Below are 20,293 nucleotides of genomic sequence, written 5' to 3'. Positions count from 1 at the left end.
TTAATATATATTTTATTTTAATAGTTGATTTTGGTTGTCGATACTTAATATGATTGAAAACTAATAATAAAAATATTATTATTGTTATTACTGTTGGTTGTTATTTTTGTTTTATTTATAAACTTTTCTCCATTTTCCGAATTGCTACCATATGATCCAAAGCACCAACAAACCTGAATAACATAAAAGGTTTATAGTACCGAAGGGAAACATGAATCGATACTCGGGGTTGGGGGCGCCATTCATGATCATCATCATCATCAAATTCTTAACGTGTGAGGCTGGTGGGGGCATCACCATTACCAAAATGAGGAGATTCTGTTGAGATCCTCTGTATGAATTTATTTATTTTGTATCATTAATTTCCTTTTGAAAATAGACATATTTTTTGGGAATTGGAACCATTTGTTTCCTTTTGTTGTTTCAAATGGTTGAATTATCTCTATCAATGAGAGTAATCTTATATTTGTGCTTGCATTAGATTAAATTGGTCATATTGACCCGTCGGATAGGAAAATACCGAAGAAAATTCTTTAGATTTTTGCATAATGATAGAGAAAATGACTTAGTTTTTGGGTGTGAATTATAATAGGAGCTGATGGGTCATTGCCCATGTTTTGGGTTTAGAAAGAAGGCCAATAGAGGAGAGAAGCTCAAGTTTCAACAAGAGGAACATAGCAAAGTTATCGAGAAGAAACTCCATTCTCCACACAATGTTTCTGCTGAAAAACCTTCAGGTCACAACGTCAAAATTCATTCATGCTCTTTGAGTTTTTTTTTTTTAATGTTTAAAACCTTGTTTTCATTATAATTTTGCAAGGTTACTATTTTTCCATTCTTTATTATTCTTTTTAAAATGGCTGCGGAATGAGCTACATCACTACTCATTATGATAATTGCCGTTTTAAAGTTTAGGATTCTTATTACTTTTTTGTATTTTTTTCATTCAATTTTTCCATATATATTTTGTAAGAGTTGCCTATTTGGATGATGTTTTTGTTTGCTCTAACTTGGTTTAATTATTCTAACTACTTATGGTTAGAACTTAGAACAGAGTTTAGTTTAAGTACATAGAATTTAAAAATGTTGTAACTAAATCTGCATATTAAATAAAAATTTCAATTAAACTTGTAATCAAAATGAAGAATCTGATGAGATATAAACTTGTGAAAACACACAGGACTATTAACACCTGAGGCAACTTTTGCAACAAAGGAGATTGACCATTCTAATAACAAGGCTCATATATTTACCTTCCGAGAGCTTGCAACAGCAACAAAAAATTTTAGGGATGAAACATTTATTGGGCAAGGTGGATTTGGAACTGTTTACAAAGGAAAGCTAGGTAAACTAAATCAGGTACAATTTGATTTATCAAAGTTTTTAATCTCATTTTCTTTCTTCACAAACTCCCAAGCCTGGCTACTTTTCAAATGGATGGAAGTTGTACTTAATAGTAATACTTATTGGGCACTTGTGAGTAATTAACTAATTATTGATCAGATACTATATTAAAAAAAATTATATACACACAGATCCTCATATTATATCAAATTTTGTATAATATATATTTCGGCATCTGTACAGTTGAATTATTATAACACTAGCATATCAATAGATAATTAGATACTAGTATGTCTATTGATATATTTTTTTATTTATTAAATTTATATAAAAATAATTGGATAATAATAATTTATAGTAATTTTGACCGGTATAAATACCAATTTAATTTTAATAAATAAATTTTTTAAATTTTAGATAAATATATATATGTGTAAAATGTATTGATTTATATGTGTAAATTTTAGTAAATATAGATGTAAATTATGTATTTTTTATGTATAAATTTTTGTAAATGTAAATGCTAATTATTATTAACTAAATATTAATTTAAAATGACAAAATTTATTGGTCATATAATATTATTAAAAAAGTTATATATACACCAATGTTTTTCCTATTTTCATTATATAGTGTACCGAAGAAGAATAGAAAGAAAAATATAAAAGCATAGAAGTAGGAGTGTTCAAATTCAAATCGATCTAAATTAAACCGTTTATCCAATCCAATTCAAATCGAAAATCGATTAAAACTGTACTAATTCGGATTTGATTGGATTCTATTTTTTATAAATCGTTGGATCGGATCGAATTTCGAATCTACTTTTCATAACCGATCCAATTTAATCCAAACCGCACAATGTGCTATACTATTATTTTATTATTATATTTATAATTATACTTATAACATGTTCAATTTGTTATACATTTTTATATTATTCATGTATTATTATTATTTAATAAATATTTTATGTTCAAAATGTTATTTATTTATTTTAACTAACCTATAATTTTATTTGTATTGTTATGTTATCGTTGGTTTTTTGAGAAATCGTTGAGATTTGTTATGTCATTGTTGATTATTTAAAATTTGATGTTGAGATTTGTTATATGTATTTAATTTTTTTTAATTTACAAAACCACAAATCCTTCAGATCAGATCAGATTTTTTTAAAAAAAAACCATTCAATCCAAACCGCATCGCAAGTAAAATTAATGTTTGAATCAAACGAATTTTTAATTCAAAACCATAAATAGTGATCGACAACTGCCAGCGGGAGTGAGACCTAATAAAAATTTTGATAAAAAATGAACATCTTAGCATGGAATGAACAGTGGATGTAATGATGAAATATTGTTGGTATGAGCAGGTTGTAGCTGTAAAACGACTTGATACAAGTGGTGCCCAAGGGGAGAAAGAATTCTTAGTGGAGGTTCTGATGTTGTCTCTTTTACGTCATCCAAACCTTGTTAATTTGATTGGTTACTGTGCTGAAGGTGATCAACGTCTTCTTGTCTACGATTACATGCCTATGGGATCCTTAGAATCTCGTCTCCATGGTAATATATTATAACCTTGGCTTTTTTATCATCTACAATGCAACAATTAGTTTCTTTCTTTTCTTAAACTGATTTTCAGCCCTCTTTCAAATGGAATGGTAATGTTTAAGTAGTAACTAGTAAATTGGAATGCATGGAGTATGCATGGACATTATAAAAAATATAAAGATAAAAAATAATAAAAATAAAAAAAATAAAAAATAAAGAAATAAAGATAATTTTTAATGGTCATTACAAACATAATTTTATCTTCAAATACTTGACAATAATAAACAACAAACATTTTTACCAAACATATTTATAAAACAACTAAACATATTCAAAAACTAAAAAATATAATACATCACATTGTAAAAAACATAATTCTCAAACCTTTTTTTTATCTTGTGATGGTAGATTTTGAATTGTTTAAATTCTACATCAAAAAGAAAAAAATTAAAAGTTAAAATCAGAACGATTCACAAAAAATTACAGAAATAACAGAAATCAAATAACAGGAATCACAAAATTAAAAAAAAAAGAGAGAAAAATCAAATTACAGACAATCACATAAATCATAGAAATATAAATTATAATGAAAAGAATCAAAACTACAAGAATAATCAGAATCAAAAATATAAATTATAATGAACGTAAATCACATAAGTTAGAATAATGCTATAATAATTAACAAATTCTTTAAAGTAAATTAAAATTACAGAGATAATATGATAGATCAGCAACTTATCGAAAGAAAGAGCAGCTAACGGTGAAGAGACGAAGATGTGAAGATCGGCGAAGAGGCTCCGGCACGACGCTGCTGCCTCGGTTAAGGTCAAGCAGTGACGACGATGTTCTCCCCGGTTGGCCAAGAACGACGACGATGTTCTCCATGGAATGACTGATGAGACTTAGGCGCTTAAGGAGAGGGTAGGAGCTTGGCATTGGCGGTGAGGGAGTAGGAGATGGCGGATGGTAGGGGTGAATGATAGTGATAAGATATAAAACAGGGGATATTATTATCTTTTCACATATACGAGATTTAAACGGATCTTCATGGAGTGGGGCCCTCTATCTCCGCCCATGCCTCATAGAATAAGCGGGTCTCCTTTTTCCATCCCTGTGGGTACAAAAAACCCTCCTAGATCCATCCCTCAACAGATAAATTTTCGTGGGTACCCGTTCCTTAGGGGATTTTGCGATCCCTAAGTGGGAGGAGAGACGGCGGACGTTGGTGTTAGGGCTAACGGTGGATCGTGGCGATCGGGGAGGGGAGGGTGATTGTTGGGGAGAATGAGAAGGATGAGATGGTGATGATAATGATGATGATTAGGAATGGCAGCGAGTCCTCAGCGGCGAAGACAAGAATATCGCTGATTAGCTACCACAAAAAGAGTCGTAAAATAATCGCTAATCTGACGCAAAATATAATTTGTGACGGATTAGTTACCGTCTAGCAACTAATGCTTTCCTCGCTAATTACAAGTCCCAGATCAGTGAGGCAAACACAATAGACGCTAATTCATTGGAAAGTTTTTTAGCTACCGAATAGATAGTTGCAAATCCGTCACTAAAGTAAAAGCTAATTCCATACAAGAAATAGACTAAAAGGTAGTCGCTAATTAGCAACAAACTCTACTATAGCAGAACCATCGCTAATTCCAAGCTAACTTCGTAGACAAAATGGAATGCTTAGTTGATGCTAATTAGCAAGGAATATTCTGAACCTAATTTGTCACAAATTGTCCGCTAATATGATCGCAAATCTATCACATTTTGTAGCAAATCTATAGTTAATCTTTGAAAATCCTTAATCAAATTTGTAGAAATTTTGTCGCTAAACTAAAGCTATTCTATATGAGAAAATAGAATTATGAAGTACTCGCTAATTTGCTAGGAAATAGTATGTATTTAATTAGTTGAACTACTATTATTTAATTAGTTGAACTACTATCGCAAATGTAATCGCAAATTCTTTTTAACCTAGTAACAAAAAAAATTAGATTTTGTCACGCTTTTAAAGCGTGCCAAAAATACAAAAAATGTAGCGATATCTTTTTACCACGCTTTTAAAGCGTGCTAAAAAGTGGAGATACAACCACGCTTTTAAAAACGTACCATTAGAGTTGGTTTGGACTACGCTTCAAAAGCTTGCCAATAAGAGACATACATCCACGCTTTTGAAGCGAGAAAATAAGAAAGTATAAAAAAATAATTTTTATTAATTTACATAACTATTTACATGCTATAATTATAATTAAAAAAAAATTACAATTCTATAACAAAACTAATAATTTAATCTACACACTGTGAATGTAATGCCAATAAGCCATAACAACCTCTTTGTTTTAAGCTGAAATATGGAGAAAAATGCTTGACCCATTTTTAGAAAATTTACCGAGAAACCATCAATTGAGTGTTAATTACCTCATCAGTTCTGTAGATTACAAAAGAGCAACACAAATCAGTAGAAAAATAGAAAATTTTTTGTCCATACATGAGGTCATAGAACTATAAGTCAAACTAACCCATGATGCAAAATTCTACAACGAATTCATAGAAGAAGATCACCAAAGAAGTAGCAAGAAATTCAACAAAAAAGAAAAGAAAAGAAATTCATAATCATGAAGAATCCAACAGTCAAAATCAAAGGCACTGCACTACACTACACATCATCATGTTATTCTTGTTTGCATGCAAAAAAAATTAATCAAAATAGACCGAAAACTACTCTCCCATGTATAACATCTAAGCTATGTCAAAAAAGCCAACAATAGAATGGTTAGAACTTGATATTTAAGTTAATTTTTTAAAAAAATTTATTATAAAGTTCAAAAGAACATACTTTATAGTGTCCATAGCTGCCAAGACTTCATTCATAAGACCAATTCTCTTGTCTGTACGTTGTAATCCTTCCTTAGACAACTTCTGCATTCTACTGATGATAAATGTCTGCTCCCACAAAATGTAACATTAAATTCAAGGAATCTTATAAAATTAATTCAAGTTTTTTTTGTATGGTTAACAACCCAGACTTTAAAGCCACTGCAACCCAAAATTCGTCCCCTTCCCCATCCCGTTCCCGTCCCATCCCCGTGGGAACCCTGTATCCACCGAGGATTGAGTCTCCGCAGATATCTGTAGATTTAAAAAAAACTAAAATATATCGAAAAAAAGCCAAAAAATAAAAAAAGAAAATTTTCCCTTAATTTTCATTTATGTTTAAGTGATTTTACACTTTGGATGTTAACTTTCTTTGTCGAACAATACTTGTAGTATTGTTTGTTCCTTCATTAGTAGTTGTTGTATCAGTTGGGGGTTCTTGTGGTTAAGATGGAAGAGGCTGCTGAGTATCTTGATCATTCGTAGCTATAAGTTCTTTCGACGGTGTACTTTTTTCAACAGTATTATTCAAAGTATCGGAAGAATACATTTTGTCAACTCTACAACAATATGATCTCAATAAAATTGCAAAACATAAACTACCAATAATCACAAGCAAGAATTTTTAATAGTATCACACATATGAGGTTTTCAACATTACAGTATAAAAATTGCCGAAATAATGAAACAACAGATTCACAAAAATCACAGATTCACAACAATCAAAGATACACAGAAATACTTCAAGGTAAATAAAAATCACAGAAATTAACTTACTAGAAGGAAGAGGCTCTGATGTGAAAACGGCGAAGCTCCACTGACGCGACGAAGATGGAGACACTTTTACCACAGCTGGGTCAAGCGGCGACAATGATGTTCTCCTCGACTCGGCCAGGCGCACTGAGCGCAAAACGATGCTTTCCAAAGGATGGGACTTGGGTGAGCGACGACGCTGTTGCGGTGAGCTGGTGACCTCGAGGGTGAGAGGGAGGAGCAGTGAAAAGGGAGGAGCTTGGCAGTGAGGAGTAGGAAATGGCAGATGGCAATGGTGACTGGTGAGAGAAGAAGGTTTTAATTTCAATTTTGCTGAAACAAAACTAACGACCAAAGTTTCTATAGCTCATATATACGGGTCCCCACAGAATGGAAACCTCTATTTCCACCTCCAACCTGTTTATTATACGGGTCCTGCCTTCCATTTTTGCGAGTACAAAATTGTTTCTATATGCGGGTAAATTCTTATGAGTATCCACTCCGTCGAAAATTTTTATCACTAACGATGATGTAGTAATGTATAGTTGTATACGGGTAATTTTGAAAAAAAAATTATCTACTTGTTGATGTCAAACAATTTAAAAAAAATATTTTAAAAAGTTGAAAAGTAAAATTAAATTAAATATAATTATGCTTTGTATACATTAAAAATAATTATCAATTTATGGTCGATCGAGTATGAAAAATTTAGTTATCATCTCCTAAAAAGTTTTATTATATTATAATAAATTTACTTGATTTCTCAAATACGAAGAGTTTAATTATTCTATTATAATAAATTTGATTATTCTGATATGATTATTTAATAAAAAAAGCATAAATTAATATATAACACTACAAATATACATAAATATAATATATATATATATATAATATTTTAAAATTAAGTGTCAGAGATGTTTTACTATAATATTTTTAGTTTATGGTTACGATTTCTTTCGCCATGATTTTTTATTGTGACCTAAAAAAATTTTTTGTTCACAATTTTTTTTAAAATCATGACTAAAAAATATTTATAGTCACAATTAAAAAAAACGATGACCTAAAAGAGTTTATAGTCAACGGTTTTAGAAGTGGTCTAAAAATATTTATAGTTACAATTTTAAATAATGACCTAAAAGGGGTCTATAGTCACGATTTTTTAGAAAAGAATGATTTAAAAGAGTTTATAATCATGGTTTTCAGGAGTGACTTTAAGGGTCCATGATCACAGTTTTAAAGAGTGACCTAAAAAGGTCTAAAGTAACGATTTTTCAAAAAATAGTGACCTAAAAAAGCCTATGGTCACGCTTTTTCAAAAATTAGTGACCTAAAAAAGTTTATGGTCACGGTTTTGGAGGGTGACTTAAAAGGGTCTGTAGTCACGGTTTTTCAGAGTGACCTAAAAAGATGACCTAGAAGGAGTCTATGGTTACGGTTTTTTAGAGTGACCTAAAAGTATCTATAGTCACGGTTTTGTAGAGTGATCTAAAAAGGTCTATAATCACGGTTTTACAAAAAGGTGACCTAAAAGGGATCTATGGTCATAGTTTTAGGAGGTGACCTAAAGAGATCTATGGTCACAGTTTTGAAAAGTGACCTAAAAGGGGTATATGGTCACGATTTTAGAGAGTGACCTAAAAGAATCTATGGTCATGATTTTGAAGAGTGATCTAAAAAGGTCTATGGTCATAGTTTTGGACAGTGAACTAAACATATCTGTGGTCATGATTTTGTAGAATGACTTAAAATTCAAAAGAATGACCTAAAAGGTGTCTTTGGTAACAGTTTTGGAAAGTGACCTAAAATGGTCTATGGTCACAGTTTTGAAGAGTAAGCTAAAAAGGTCTATGGTAACGATTTTTATGGGTGATCTAAAGGATCTATGATCACAGTTTTGAAGAGTGACCTAAAAAGGTCTATAGTTACAATTTTTGAAAAAATGATTTAAAAGGATCTAAAGTAACAGTTTTAGAATGTGACCTAAAAAGTCTATGGTCATAATTTTGAAGAGTAATCTAAAAGGGGTCTATGATCACAGTTTTACAAAAGGATGACCTAATATATAGGATTCTATGATCACAATTTTAAAGAGTGACTTAAAGATATCTATGGTCACAGTTTTGAATACAAAATAAAAAAAGATATTTAAAAATAATAATGAATTAAATACAAAATAAAACTAAAGAAAAAAATATTTATTATGAAAATAAAAAATAAAATAAAATTTTATATAATTATATAATTATGATTTAAAAGAATTTATGGTTACTCTTTTTACTAGGGATGATTATAATTTTTTACCATGATCATAGACCATTTTTTTTATAGTAATTTTAAATATTTTACAAATATTAAAAAATAAAGTATATTTTATTCTTAATTTTAATATTCTAGATACCAGTTGAAGATGCATGTTTGTCATTATGGGTTTGATAAAAATCATAAAATTGATTGAAGAAAAGCTTACACTTTCCAAAATCATAAGTTGATATTTTTGTAATTGGTAAAACAAGAAGTTCTTATATTTGTACTTTTGACTTTTCAGAGTTAATTTATGTGGTTTAAAATTTTAGTTTTAATATAATGTTATATATCAATAAATATTTAAATTTACTTTTTATTATATTTTTATTTTTATTATGGTTATTTTAAAATTTTATAAGAAATTATATCAATTATTATTTTTATAATAACTTATACTTATTGAAAAAATTTTTTATTACAAATATGAGATGAATGCTTCCTACACATATTGTCAACAATATTTGTCGCCCTGCCATAAATTTTCATATAAAATAGGTTAAATTATTCTATTAATTCTAATAATTTTATTAAATTTATAATTAATTTTTATATTTTAAAAATTTTTAATTAAATTTTTACATCATTTTAAATTTTATAATTAAGTTCTTGTTATGCTAAAAATGTTAGAATACATGAGGGAATTGATATACAATTTAAAAAAATCTTTTTCGTATATAATATATTAAAAATATATTTTATTAAAAAGATATTCTTATTTGATTTTTAAAAAGTAAATTAATAAACACATTAGTATATTTAATAGAAGAATGTTAGAGGAATAGTAAAATTTATTAATTTTGACTATTGGTTAACTATTAGTATTTAAAAATATAAACTATTATAAAATATGATGCTAAATTATTAAATTAAAAAAATTATATTAATAACTAAAAATAATAAATTTTACTAATCTTTGAACATTTTTTTTATTTAATATACTATTATCTTATAATATCATCATAGCAATCATCATCTATAACTTTAAACATAGAATTTTTCAAAAGTCCGGTATTTAAAAAAAAAATCAAAGGAAAAACTATGGGTTAAGACTTAAGATCTCTCCTACATTGGTACATCTCTCTCTCTCTCTGTCTCACACACACACACACACATCCTAGAAAATTAATAAATTAAACATATAGAAAGACATTCTAAGTATGAATTAATGTTAAGACTATATATACTTTACAATGTGAATGAATAATTTAAGAATAAGGATCCATGAACTCACAAAAGTGAGTCCCCACTACTTTGTATATTCACTTTAGAAAAAATAAATATGCAAAAGAAAAAACGGAGATAAAGAAAGGAAAGTGACATGGATCCAAATGTGTGGGTTCGTAGATCTCTACTGTTACTTTAATAGTTGAAAAAGCAAACATTCACAATTTAGTTCGGATAAAAGTATAGTCCAACTCATTTTTTAGAGGTTCTAGAAATATTAGGCTAAGAAGAGAAGTTATCAATTCAATATATCATATATTTGGAATCATATTTTAATAATTTTATAACTTTGATGGAATTTTTATTACACCTTTTCTATTCTAAATGCATGCATCCACACTCACTCAAATGCAACTTGATCTTATGCAGACACATAAAAATAGTCACTAAATTAATTATTATGTATTTATTAAGTCATTTAATATATATTTTATTACTTATACTTGTGTCTGATTTAATAATTGATTTAATACGTACATATTGTATTGTGATAAAAATACTCAAAAATGGGATAGTAATAAAAAATAGGCAATTTAAAAGAAAAAACCATGATTTGATTGTGTTTATTTGTAGATCTGCCACATGATAAAGAAGCTCTTGATTGGAATACAAGAATGAAGATAGCAACAGGGGCAGCAAAAGGAATAAATTATCTACACAATGAAGCAAAACCATCGGTTATATACAGGGATCTAAAATCATCAAACATACTTTTAGACAAGGGGTTTGTTCCAAAACTTTCTGATTTTGGGCTTGCAAAATTTGGGCCAACCGGAGACCAATCATATGTTGACACGAGGGTGATGGGAACACATGGTTATTGTGCCCCTGAATATGCCACAAGTGGGAAATTAACCAGGAGATCTGACATATATAGTTTTGGGGTTTTGTTGTTAGAGCTTATAACTGGACGCAGAGCTTATGATGAGAATCGTGGCCATGACAAGCATCTTGTTGATTGGGTAAATTCTTATCTACAATTATCAAAATTTTAAATCTTATTTAAGGTGGATATTCTATAATTATATAGATACGTTCGTATGAAATATATAGTTTGAAAATTATTAAATAATAATTTAGTTGAACATGTTAAATTATCTATTTTATACGAAAATAATATGTTAATTTCCACCCTCATTTAATTGCCAAAAAGAAAAAAAAAAGAGGGTAACTTAGGCTTGTTTTGTAGGCACGACCAAAGTTTAAAGATAGAAAGAATTATTCAAAATTGGCAGATCCAAAACTAGAAGATCATTATTCTGGATCCGGACTAACAATGGCAATTGAATTGGCATCCATGTGTCTCAGAGAAGAGCCACGTCAACGGCCGGACGCGGCGGACATAGTGATCGCTCTCGATTTCTTGTCTTCCAAGCAATACGTTCAGAGAGTACCTATCGATTTTGATGAGAAAGACAAATATACCAATGACTCTCCAAAAGCAATAATGACAGTTTTGACTAAAGATGTTCAAAGAGAGGAAGCTGTTGCAGAAGCCAAACTATGGGGTAAAACATGGAGAGATAGAAAACAAAATGACCAAAGTAGCCTTGAGGAAATAAATAGGTAGTAGTACAATTGATCTTTTGTACTCTTGTAACTGCCTGCACCAAGACGTCAAAGAAGATTCAACATATTTCAAGTGCAGTTGAAAGAAGGTAAAAATAAAAATGAGGTAATTATTTGGTGTTGATTAAAGTGGCTAGTATATAATGCACATGAGAAAAAAACCAAACAAAATTGAAAAATTAAACTATTAAATAGGGCAATTTAGATCTTTAAGTAATCTAAACTCAGTAGAATTAGATTCTCTCAAATTTTGTTTTTCATTAGAAAAGATAAAATATAATTTTTTACTATTCATTTTATATGTGAGACTAAAAAAAACATGAAAAAATATTAAAAAATTAAAGATCATACTTTACACTTCAATTGAAAAAAAATTGAGAGAATCCATTCTTAAACTCAACATCTAAAGTGTTGACATAAGTTTTGAGTATTTAAGATAGAATATAATTATTTTTTAGAAAAACACTCACATACATAGTCAAATTGTATATAGAATACGAAGTATATTTATTGCAAGAAAAAAAAACAAAAGTAAAACAGAAAGAAGAGAAACCACACACATGTTGATTTTTCTTTCTCTGTGTCTATGTAAGTTTGTAATATATGATTTAATTTATTTTTAATATATATTTATATTGTAACATATATTTTATAATAGTAACTAATTTTGGTGACTAATTTTAGTATACACGTAACATAATCGATAAAAAAAAACTTATTTTTTAAGCTTATAATTTTAAGTTGAACAGTTACTTTAATGATATTTTTATGTGAAAATAATATAAATGATTGAATATATTCTACTAAATTATATATCTAATAATTTACAACGATATCTTTATATGAAGATATCTTCATTAAAATAGTTGCCTTCTTGAGTTTTAACATATTTCATATCAACAGAACCAAATAATTGTTTTTGGTTCTACAAAATAAAATAATTAATCATATATGTGGGAAATTCACACCATGTCCATCGTGCTATTGTGGTTCCTCTTCAACATAACTAGATTCTGCCATTACTATTCTACATATGTCTATTTCCAATTTACGTGCGAATTTGATTCTCATGCACTTATAGATAAAAGAGTTTTACATAAATATCTAATTGTATATTGTTACATAGATAAAAAATTATTTTTTAAAAAATTTATCATTTAAAAAATTTTTTGAATACATAAATTTATGAATAAAATATATTTTTTATTTTTAAATTTATCAAAATTTTAAAAAATATTCATAAATTTTATTTTGTTTTAATTTTATTTTTAAAGTTATTGATTTACATCAAATATGTTTTTAACAGTTAGATTTTTTAGAAAGTTTAGGACTAATTATAACGTTCTAATTTTTAGTATATTATGATCGTACTTTGTCACCAATTTGTCACCCAAAAACTTTACTAATATTTATTATTAAACCTATAATCGTATTAGTACGAAATCGTGTTTCAAAAAACTTTTTTCTTTTTAACACAAAAAGAGTCACAAGAAAACCAACTACGCGCAAACAAACGGTGATCTAAAATTAAATACGAAAAACAATAACATGAACGTCATGGACACTATTTATATGCATATATAATTATGAGTTATGCTACGTGTACACTAAAATCAGCCACCGGTATAAAATACATTTTGGGATACAAATACATATTGAAAATAAATTAAACCACACATGTATTTATATATAAATACATTGGTGGCTGATTTTAATGACTAATTTTGATGTACAAATAGCATTTCTCTATAATTATATACTGTCATACAAAACATAGTTAGCATACAACTCTTCACAATTTATTACTATAGACATAACCAACCTTTCGGGTCTTGGTCCATATAGCTAGAAAGCTCCTAATTTGACGCCCGAAACTATCGTAGTCAAACTAATCATAACTTACTCTCTCAGTAAGTCTAATAAAAAAAGAGAGACTAAATACAAAATCTAGGCTAACAAAAGAAACTCTCAAAATCACGCTGTCAACTCTAATCATCAGAGGAAGAAAGCTCGATCACATCAAGATACTCCTCAAGATCCTCATCATCGTCGTCAGAGATCTCAATAATCTCAAGGAAATCCGGGCACTAATATCACTACTCTGATCCATGCACACAAGCTCACTGACAGAAGTCGTATGCTGATCTTCTATCGAAAGTCCAGATGAGGATGACAAAATCTGCTCTAAAGGAGGATCTCACTCAGGTACATGCTTCGGTAAATACTCCTCCACAAGGTCACGCTCAAGAACAACATGATCCTCAGGCTGAACAGGATGATGATGAAGTCCAGATCCATCGCGGAACAGATGATGATGAGCGTCTGGGTGAAGCCATGCTAAAGGAAACTCGTAAGGCATATCGGAGTTAAAAAGCGGAGTGTTAATCGGATGTCGAAAAGGATGATCACGCAACACGTGCATATGTACCCTAGGTTCAGTGGCTACTATATAAAAACTATGCTGTACAGGGTCCTTAGCAAGGGAAGGGGTGAGAATTAGCAAGTTCTTAGTAAGGTTGGGGTAGATAATTAAGTTTAAGTTTGTATTATCACAGGTTTAGTCAATCGTAGCTAAACACAGGAAACCAAGACAATAACCAATCATAGAAATTCAGATTAACAATCAATGAAAATGTTAAACACACTCAAGCAATCACAAACAATAATTCACAACACCGAACCAAATGCAAATGTACAAACAATGATTATGCATGTCTATTCGTATCGCATGTAATGAGATCATTTGTCGGTTTTGACCCGCACTCGACGCAATCCAACTCGCAAGTCGGATAAGGCATTCCAACGACATAACTTCCACAAGTTCTTACTTGTTGCAGGCGCTGGTTGTCCAACTAAAGCATGTGACCCTTTCTTCTAGAAGCCATTTCATATTTACGGGCGTCGTTCCCACACAATCATTCACATTCAAAACCCATGGCTTGTTAACATTTATCCTTCGGCACCATAACCATACTTACCATTACTCTCTGGTGATCTTTCCATAATCACACGTGCCAATTTATCTTCTCTCTTTCTTTAGTCTTTTATTTATTTATCCTTAATAGCTCAAACTATCTTCACATTATTCTCTCACCTTTCACTAAGTATTTTATGAAAAGAGAATCATAAGATTCTTAAATTAACTTTGTGTCTCTAAATCTTTTAAAAGGGTACTCCTATTTATTCTGTTCTATCTTACCATTAATAATATCAAAATAATAATATTAATAATAATTTTTTTAATACAAATAAAATAATTTAAGTAATAAATAAATAGTATTTACAACTTCCTTGAACACTCAACTCTTTTAAGTTTTTCTTCTAAACTTTTTTCAATTATGTTTTAAACCTTAAATTTTTAATTATTTTACTTTTAACCCAATATTTCATAAAATTATATTTGAAACCTCACTTATTTAATTATTTCTAAATTAACCCTAAAATTTTATAAAATATTCATTTTACCCCTGTACTTTATTTATTGTCCAAAATATCCGAAAATTTATATAATTACAAATTTTACTTCAATCTTTTATTAAAATATAATTTTACCCTTCAAACTAAACCTCAAACACTGACCTCTCTTATTTCCCAAAACCAAAACCCTTATTCCTTTTTCTCCAAAAATATTTACTTGAAAATTAATCCGTTTTCAAGTTTTAAGATTACCGATTTTTCACAGCTTTTAATTTAATCTCTTAACCCTTTAACCACACAAATTTTACTCGATTTCAAACATAATTCTATCCCCAAATTATTCAAAATAATTAGGTTCTTGGATGCACTAACATTGTCTTAACCATCATGATCATTAAATAATTAATATATCACAAAAATTAAACATAAATTCACTCAAGCTCAATTAATAATCAATCACAATATCAATTTACTTATCCGATACAGATTTAATTAGTAAAAATTTACCAAAATATTAACTCCGTACGAAACCAAAATAATAGAAACTCTAGAGAAGCTTTCTGACCGAACAGGTGAAGAAGAAAACGTTAGAAATAAGTTACTCTGCCTAAATGCACCTTCGGCCGAACCACAAGGGAGGGGGAGTAACTTTACCGTCAACTTCTGCATAAAAAAATGATGTCAACATGTAGAGGAGGAAGATATGAACACTTTAATCGGATTAGATTTTCTATTGGAGTTACAGATCACAAGAAATTGAAGCTGTAAAACCCGCGAAGTTAGTGAATAATTACTAATAGATCAATTATTAATTAAATAAATTAGAAAATAGAATTTTATGGTTTAGTGAGGTAGAACTAATTAAAATAATAATTTTAATACTAATTTTAAAGAATTTGATCCGAGATTGGGCCGAACGGACCGAACCAGACAAACTGGGCCCCTATTCAGCCCAAGGCCCAACCCATTTCATTAATACTCATGAACTTCAGCTCATTTGCTTTCCAAACACAAGAAATCACACTGGGAAAGGGGGAAGAACAAGGAGGAAACCTAAAACCCTTACTCCCAAATTTCAATTCTTTATAACGTTTGATCCGGAGCTCCGATCGTGGCACCATTTGCGGCCATGCGACTGTAGCGTTGAGCTTTACAAAAAATACCAAAAAATTTAAGAGGCAAGTCACATTTTCTATCCCAGCTACTCACCCCCTCAATTTCAAAATTCAATGAGTAATGATGTTGAATATTGTGTAATTTCCGTGTTTAGGGTCAAATTAGCTTGCAGATTTTTTTGGGTTTGGCTCATTTGAGCTGTGGGCAAGGTAAGAACCCTAACCCTCTTGTAGATTTGTTCAGATTTAGAGTTTGGGGATTAATTATAGTGATATATGTAGATTATATTGAATATTGTTGGTGTAATATCAAATTGGAGGACGAATTTGTGAAATTGGAACTTAATTGAGAAATGGAAGCTCGAGATCAATTTTGGAAGCTAGGTTCGTTGGTGAGAGGCTGTGGTTGATAGCTTGTGGTTCGGGGAATGCTTGAGGTGTTCCAGGTTTATCGAGGAATCGGCCAAGGCATGGTTTTAGTTTCTCGTATCTAAAATATAATGTGTCGTGAAAATGTAGGTTAGTGACCGTAAGATAGGAATTGAATGGTTGATGTTGTTGATTGGTTGAGGTTGATTATTATGTATGTGGTTAATGACTTTGGAGGTTGTGATTGAGGTTCTTGTTAATGATGTATGTAACTTGTATATGATAGTGGTTGATGTGTATAATGGTTAGTGAATTTGAATATTATTTAAATTTGAATTATTGAGTTAAGATTGATGAAAAAGGAGAATTGGTAGGTTGTGGGGTGAATAAGGAGGTTGAAAATATGAATTTGGAGTGCTTAATGCTGTTATGGTAAGATTTGGTTTGGTTTCAAAAAGTTTGAAGTGTGTATTTTTTGAAAGTTGAGGCTTGCAAATTTTATGAAAATTCTGATTTTTGGCCAATTTTGGTGGAGTATAACTTGGCCTCCGAACCTCCGAATTTTATCGAAATTATCTTGAAAGAAAATTTGGTCCAAGAGGTTTACACTGTTAAAATAACAGAGGAAAAATATTTTAAAATAACAAAGTTATGTGCGATCAAAGTTTGGTGTGCAAAACATAAATTCTGGACTTAGCAGCTTTTGAGATTTCTGCTAAGGATGCGTACGCGAGAAACACAAGCGACGCGAGCAGTCCATTCGGGGTGGAACACTCCCGTACGAAAGCAAGTAGCGGTAGTAGCGGTAGTAGTGGCTCTTCCACTCGCTCTGGGTTAAGCGGGTAGTACCAAAGGGGTTGTAGCTCAAATATACTTGCTCTGCAATGAGTGTTTCTGTCCATGATTAGCTACTAAAACGTGTCGGATTGGCTATATAACCGACAGATGATATCATCAGCCATAGGACAGGCATGCATCATATGCATTTGTGTGTCTTGTTTGATTTTGCATTAATTGGCTTGCCTATGTGATTATTATGCCTACTTGCTAAAATTACTACCTGCTGAAATTGTATTCTACTTGTGTTTGCCATTGTCTGCTTGCTTGCCTATGTGGTTCTACCGGAGTTGGAGGTTTTGGAGGAAAGTAGACGACAGAGGGTTTTAGTTAGAGTTTAGTTAAGATTTAGAACCTTAGATGACTTACCCTATTTATGGTTTACAATTTATTGTATTCTACTAATTCCATGCTGAGAACCCCCGGTTCTCATCACATACAATATTGCTGTTTTTCAGATGCAGGTCAAGCGGCACCTCACTGAATACTCTTATCTCTCCACTTTGTATATATTATGCTTTGTCCCTCCTAGAGGTTGACTTGGAGAAACATGTTTTGTAAATAGTATTTTGAGTATTTTGGGTTTCTCATGTATATATATGTATTCATGTTGATATGCTCTATCCGGCTTTTAACTTCACGAGCTGGGTCAGAATCTTTGTTATCTATATCTTGGAACTCCATTGTATATACCAAAGTTTTATTTTATTCTTACCTTGCTTCGGTTACGCTAACGTTTATGTGAGTGTTGCGCTTTTCGGTTTAACGTTTTATTTTAACTTTTCTTCAAAGGCTCCTCGATAAAATTTCCTTTCAACTATATTATATATATAATTTTACTTCTAGAGGTCGTAATACCTCACTACCTCAGTTTTATGACTTAAGCATAAGATTAAGCGTGGTATGGTGTTACATTATGGTATCAGAGCAGTTTGTTCTTATAGAATTTGGGAATGGACTGACTATGCTTCTGAGCATACTTTGGCTGTGTGTACATGCTATTTAGGATGTCTGCTTGACATATATAGCAAAAATGTTCATGAGCATTACCTTTGGAGATTTGAAGCACTTGACTTTAGATATTAAGACTTATCACCTTAATATTAATTGTCTGGTGTGGACAAGACCCAAATGGCGTCTAGTGGGCACGAAAGAGGTAATACGGTTGATTCTCTGACTGCTGTTGTTCAAGCTTCTGCTGAAGGGATGGAGCAAACAAACTAGGAATGGCGATGGAGGTAGTAATGGGCCTGGTGATTGGTGCACGAAATTGTGATCACTACAACTCAAATAATCCCCGGTGATGAATCCAAAAACTTGGTGTTCAATACCATGGCATAAACACAACTTCGCACAACTAACCAACAAGTGTACTGGGTCGTCCAAGTAATAAACCTTACGCGAGTAAGGGTCGATCCCACAGAGATTGTTGGTATGAAGCAAGCTATGGTCACCTTGTAAATCTTAGTCAGGCAAACTCAATTGGTTATGAATGATGAATAAAACATAAAGATAAAGATAGAGATACTTATGTAATTCATTGGTGGGAATTTCAGATAAGCGTATGAAGATGCTTGGTCCCTTCCGTCTCTCTGCTTTCCTACTGTCTTCATCCAATCCTTCTTACTCCTTTCCATGGCAAGCTGTATGTAGGGTTTCACCATTGTCAGTGGCTACCTCCCATCCTCTCAGTGAAAATATTCAACGCATCCTGTCACGGCACGGCTATTCAGCTGTCGGTTCTCGATCATGTCAGAATAGAATCCAGTGATTCTTTTGCGTCTGTCACTAACGCCCCACAATCGTGAGTTTGAAGCTTGTCACAGTCATTCAATCATTGAATCCTACTCAGAATACCATGGACAAGGTTTAGACCTTCCGGATTCTCTTGAATGCCGCCATTAGTTCTAGCTTATACCACGAAGATTCCGGTTAAGGGATCCAAGAGATATCCACCCAATCTAAGGTAGAACGGAGGTGATTGACAGTCACACGTTCATGGGTGAGAATGATGATGAGTGTCACGGATCATCACATTCATCAAGTTGAAGAACAAGTTATATCTTAGAACAAGAACAAGCTGAATTGAATAGAAGAACAATAGTAATTGCATTAATACTCGAGGTACAGCAGAGCTCCACACCTTAATCTATGGTATGTAGAAACTCCACCGTTGAAAGTACATAAGAACAAGGTCTAGGCATGGCCGAGAGGCCAGCCTCCAAATGTGATCAAAAGATCTAAAATGATCCAAAGATGATCTAGAGATCTAAAGTGATCAAAAGATTTCAAATACAATAGTAAAAGGTCCTACTTATAGAGAACTAGTAGCCTAGGGTTTACAAAGATGAGTAAATGACAGAAAAATCCACTTCCGGGCCCACTTGATGTGTGCTTGGGCTGAGCATTGAAGCATTTTTGTGTAGAGACTTCTATTGGAGTTAAATGCCAGCTTTTGTGCCAGTTTGGGCGTTTAACTCCCATTCTTGTGCCAATTCCGGCGTTTAACGCCGGGCATTTCTGAGCTGATTTGGAACGCCGGTTTGGGCTATCAAATCTCGGGCAAAGTATGGACTATTATACATTGCTGGAAAGCCCAGGATGTCTACTTTCCAACGCCATTGAGAGCGCGCCAATTGGGCTTCTGTAGCTCCAGAAAATCTACTTTGAGTGCAGGGAGGTCAGAATCCAACAGCATCTGCAGTCCTTTTCAGTCTCTGAATCAGATTTTTGCTCAAGTCCCTCAATTTCAGCCAGAAAATACCTGAAATCACAGAAAAACACAAAAACTCATAGTAAAGTCCAGAAAAGTGAATTTTAACTAAAAACTAATAAAAATATACTAAAAACTAACTAAAACATACTAAAAACATACTAAAAACAATGCCAAAAAGCGTATAAATTATCCGCTCATCACAACACCAAACTTAAATTGTT

The 20,293-nt window shown here is 31.2% G+C and overlaps 2 protein-coding genes across 2 annotated transcripts in view; both read left to right on the top strand.

Moving 5' to 3' along the window:
- Positions 1-598: 598 nt before the first annotated feature.
- On the top strand, positions 599-11,552 carry LOC107494891 (serine/threonine-protein kinase PBS1-like). The gene is made up of 5 exons (XM_052263103.1): positions 599-737; positions 1,181-1,359; positions 2,714-2,903; positions 10,623-11,011; positions 11,358-11,552. The coding sequence occupies exons 1-5, from the start codon at positions 599-601 to the stop codon at positions 11,454-11,456; spliced, it is 996 nt and encodes a 331-aa protein (XP_052119063.1). The 3' UTR covers positions 11,457-11,552.
- A 2,235-nt stretch (positions 11,553-13,787) lies between these two features.
- LOC127748517 (NAD(P)H-quinone oxidoreductase subunit 5, chloroplastic-like) overlaps positions 13,788-20,293 on the top strand; it is a 16,572-nt gene continuing 10,066 nt past the window's right edge. Inside the window, exon 1 of the mRNA XM_052263102.1 lies at positions 13,788-13,968. Within this exon, the coding sequence (XP_052119062.1) occupies positions 13,788-13,968 (181 nt within the window). The remainder of the gene's footprint in view (positions 13,969-20,293) is intronic.

The sequence above is a fragment of the Arachis duranensis genome, chromosome 6 (genome assembly GCF_000817695.3).
Source record: "Arachis duranensis cultivar V14167 chromosome 6, aradu.V14167.gnm2.J7QH, whole genome shotgun sequence".
NCBI classification, from domain to species: Eukaryota; Viridiplantae; Streptophyta; class Magnoliopsida; order Fabales; family Fabaceae; genus Arachis; species Arachis duranensis.
The sequence above is the reverse complement of the archived record's forward strand: the minus strand, read 5'-3'. Positions and strand labels throughout refer to the sequence as shown.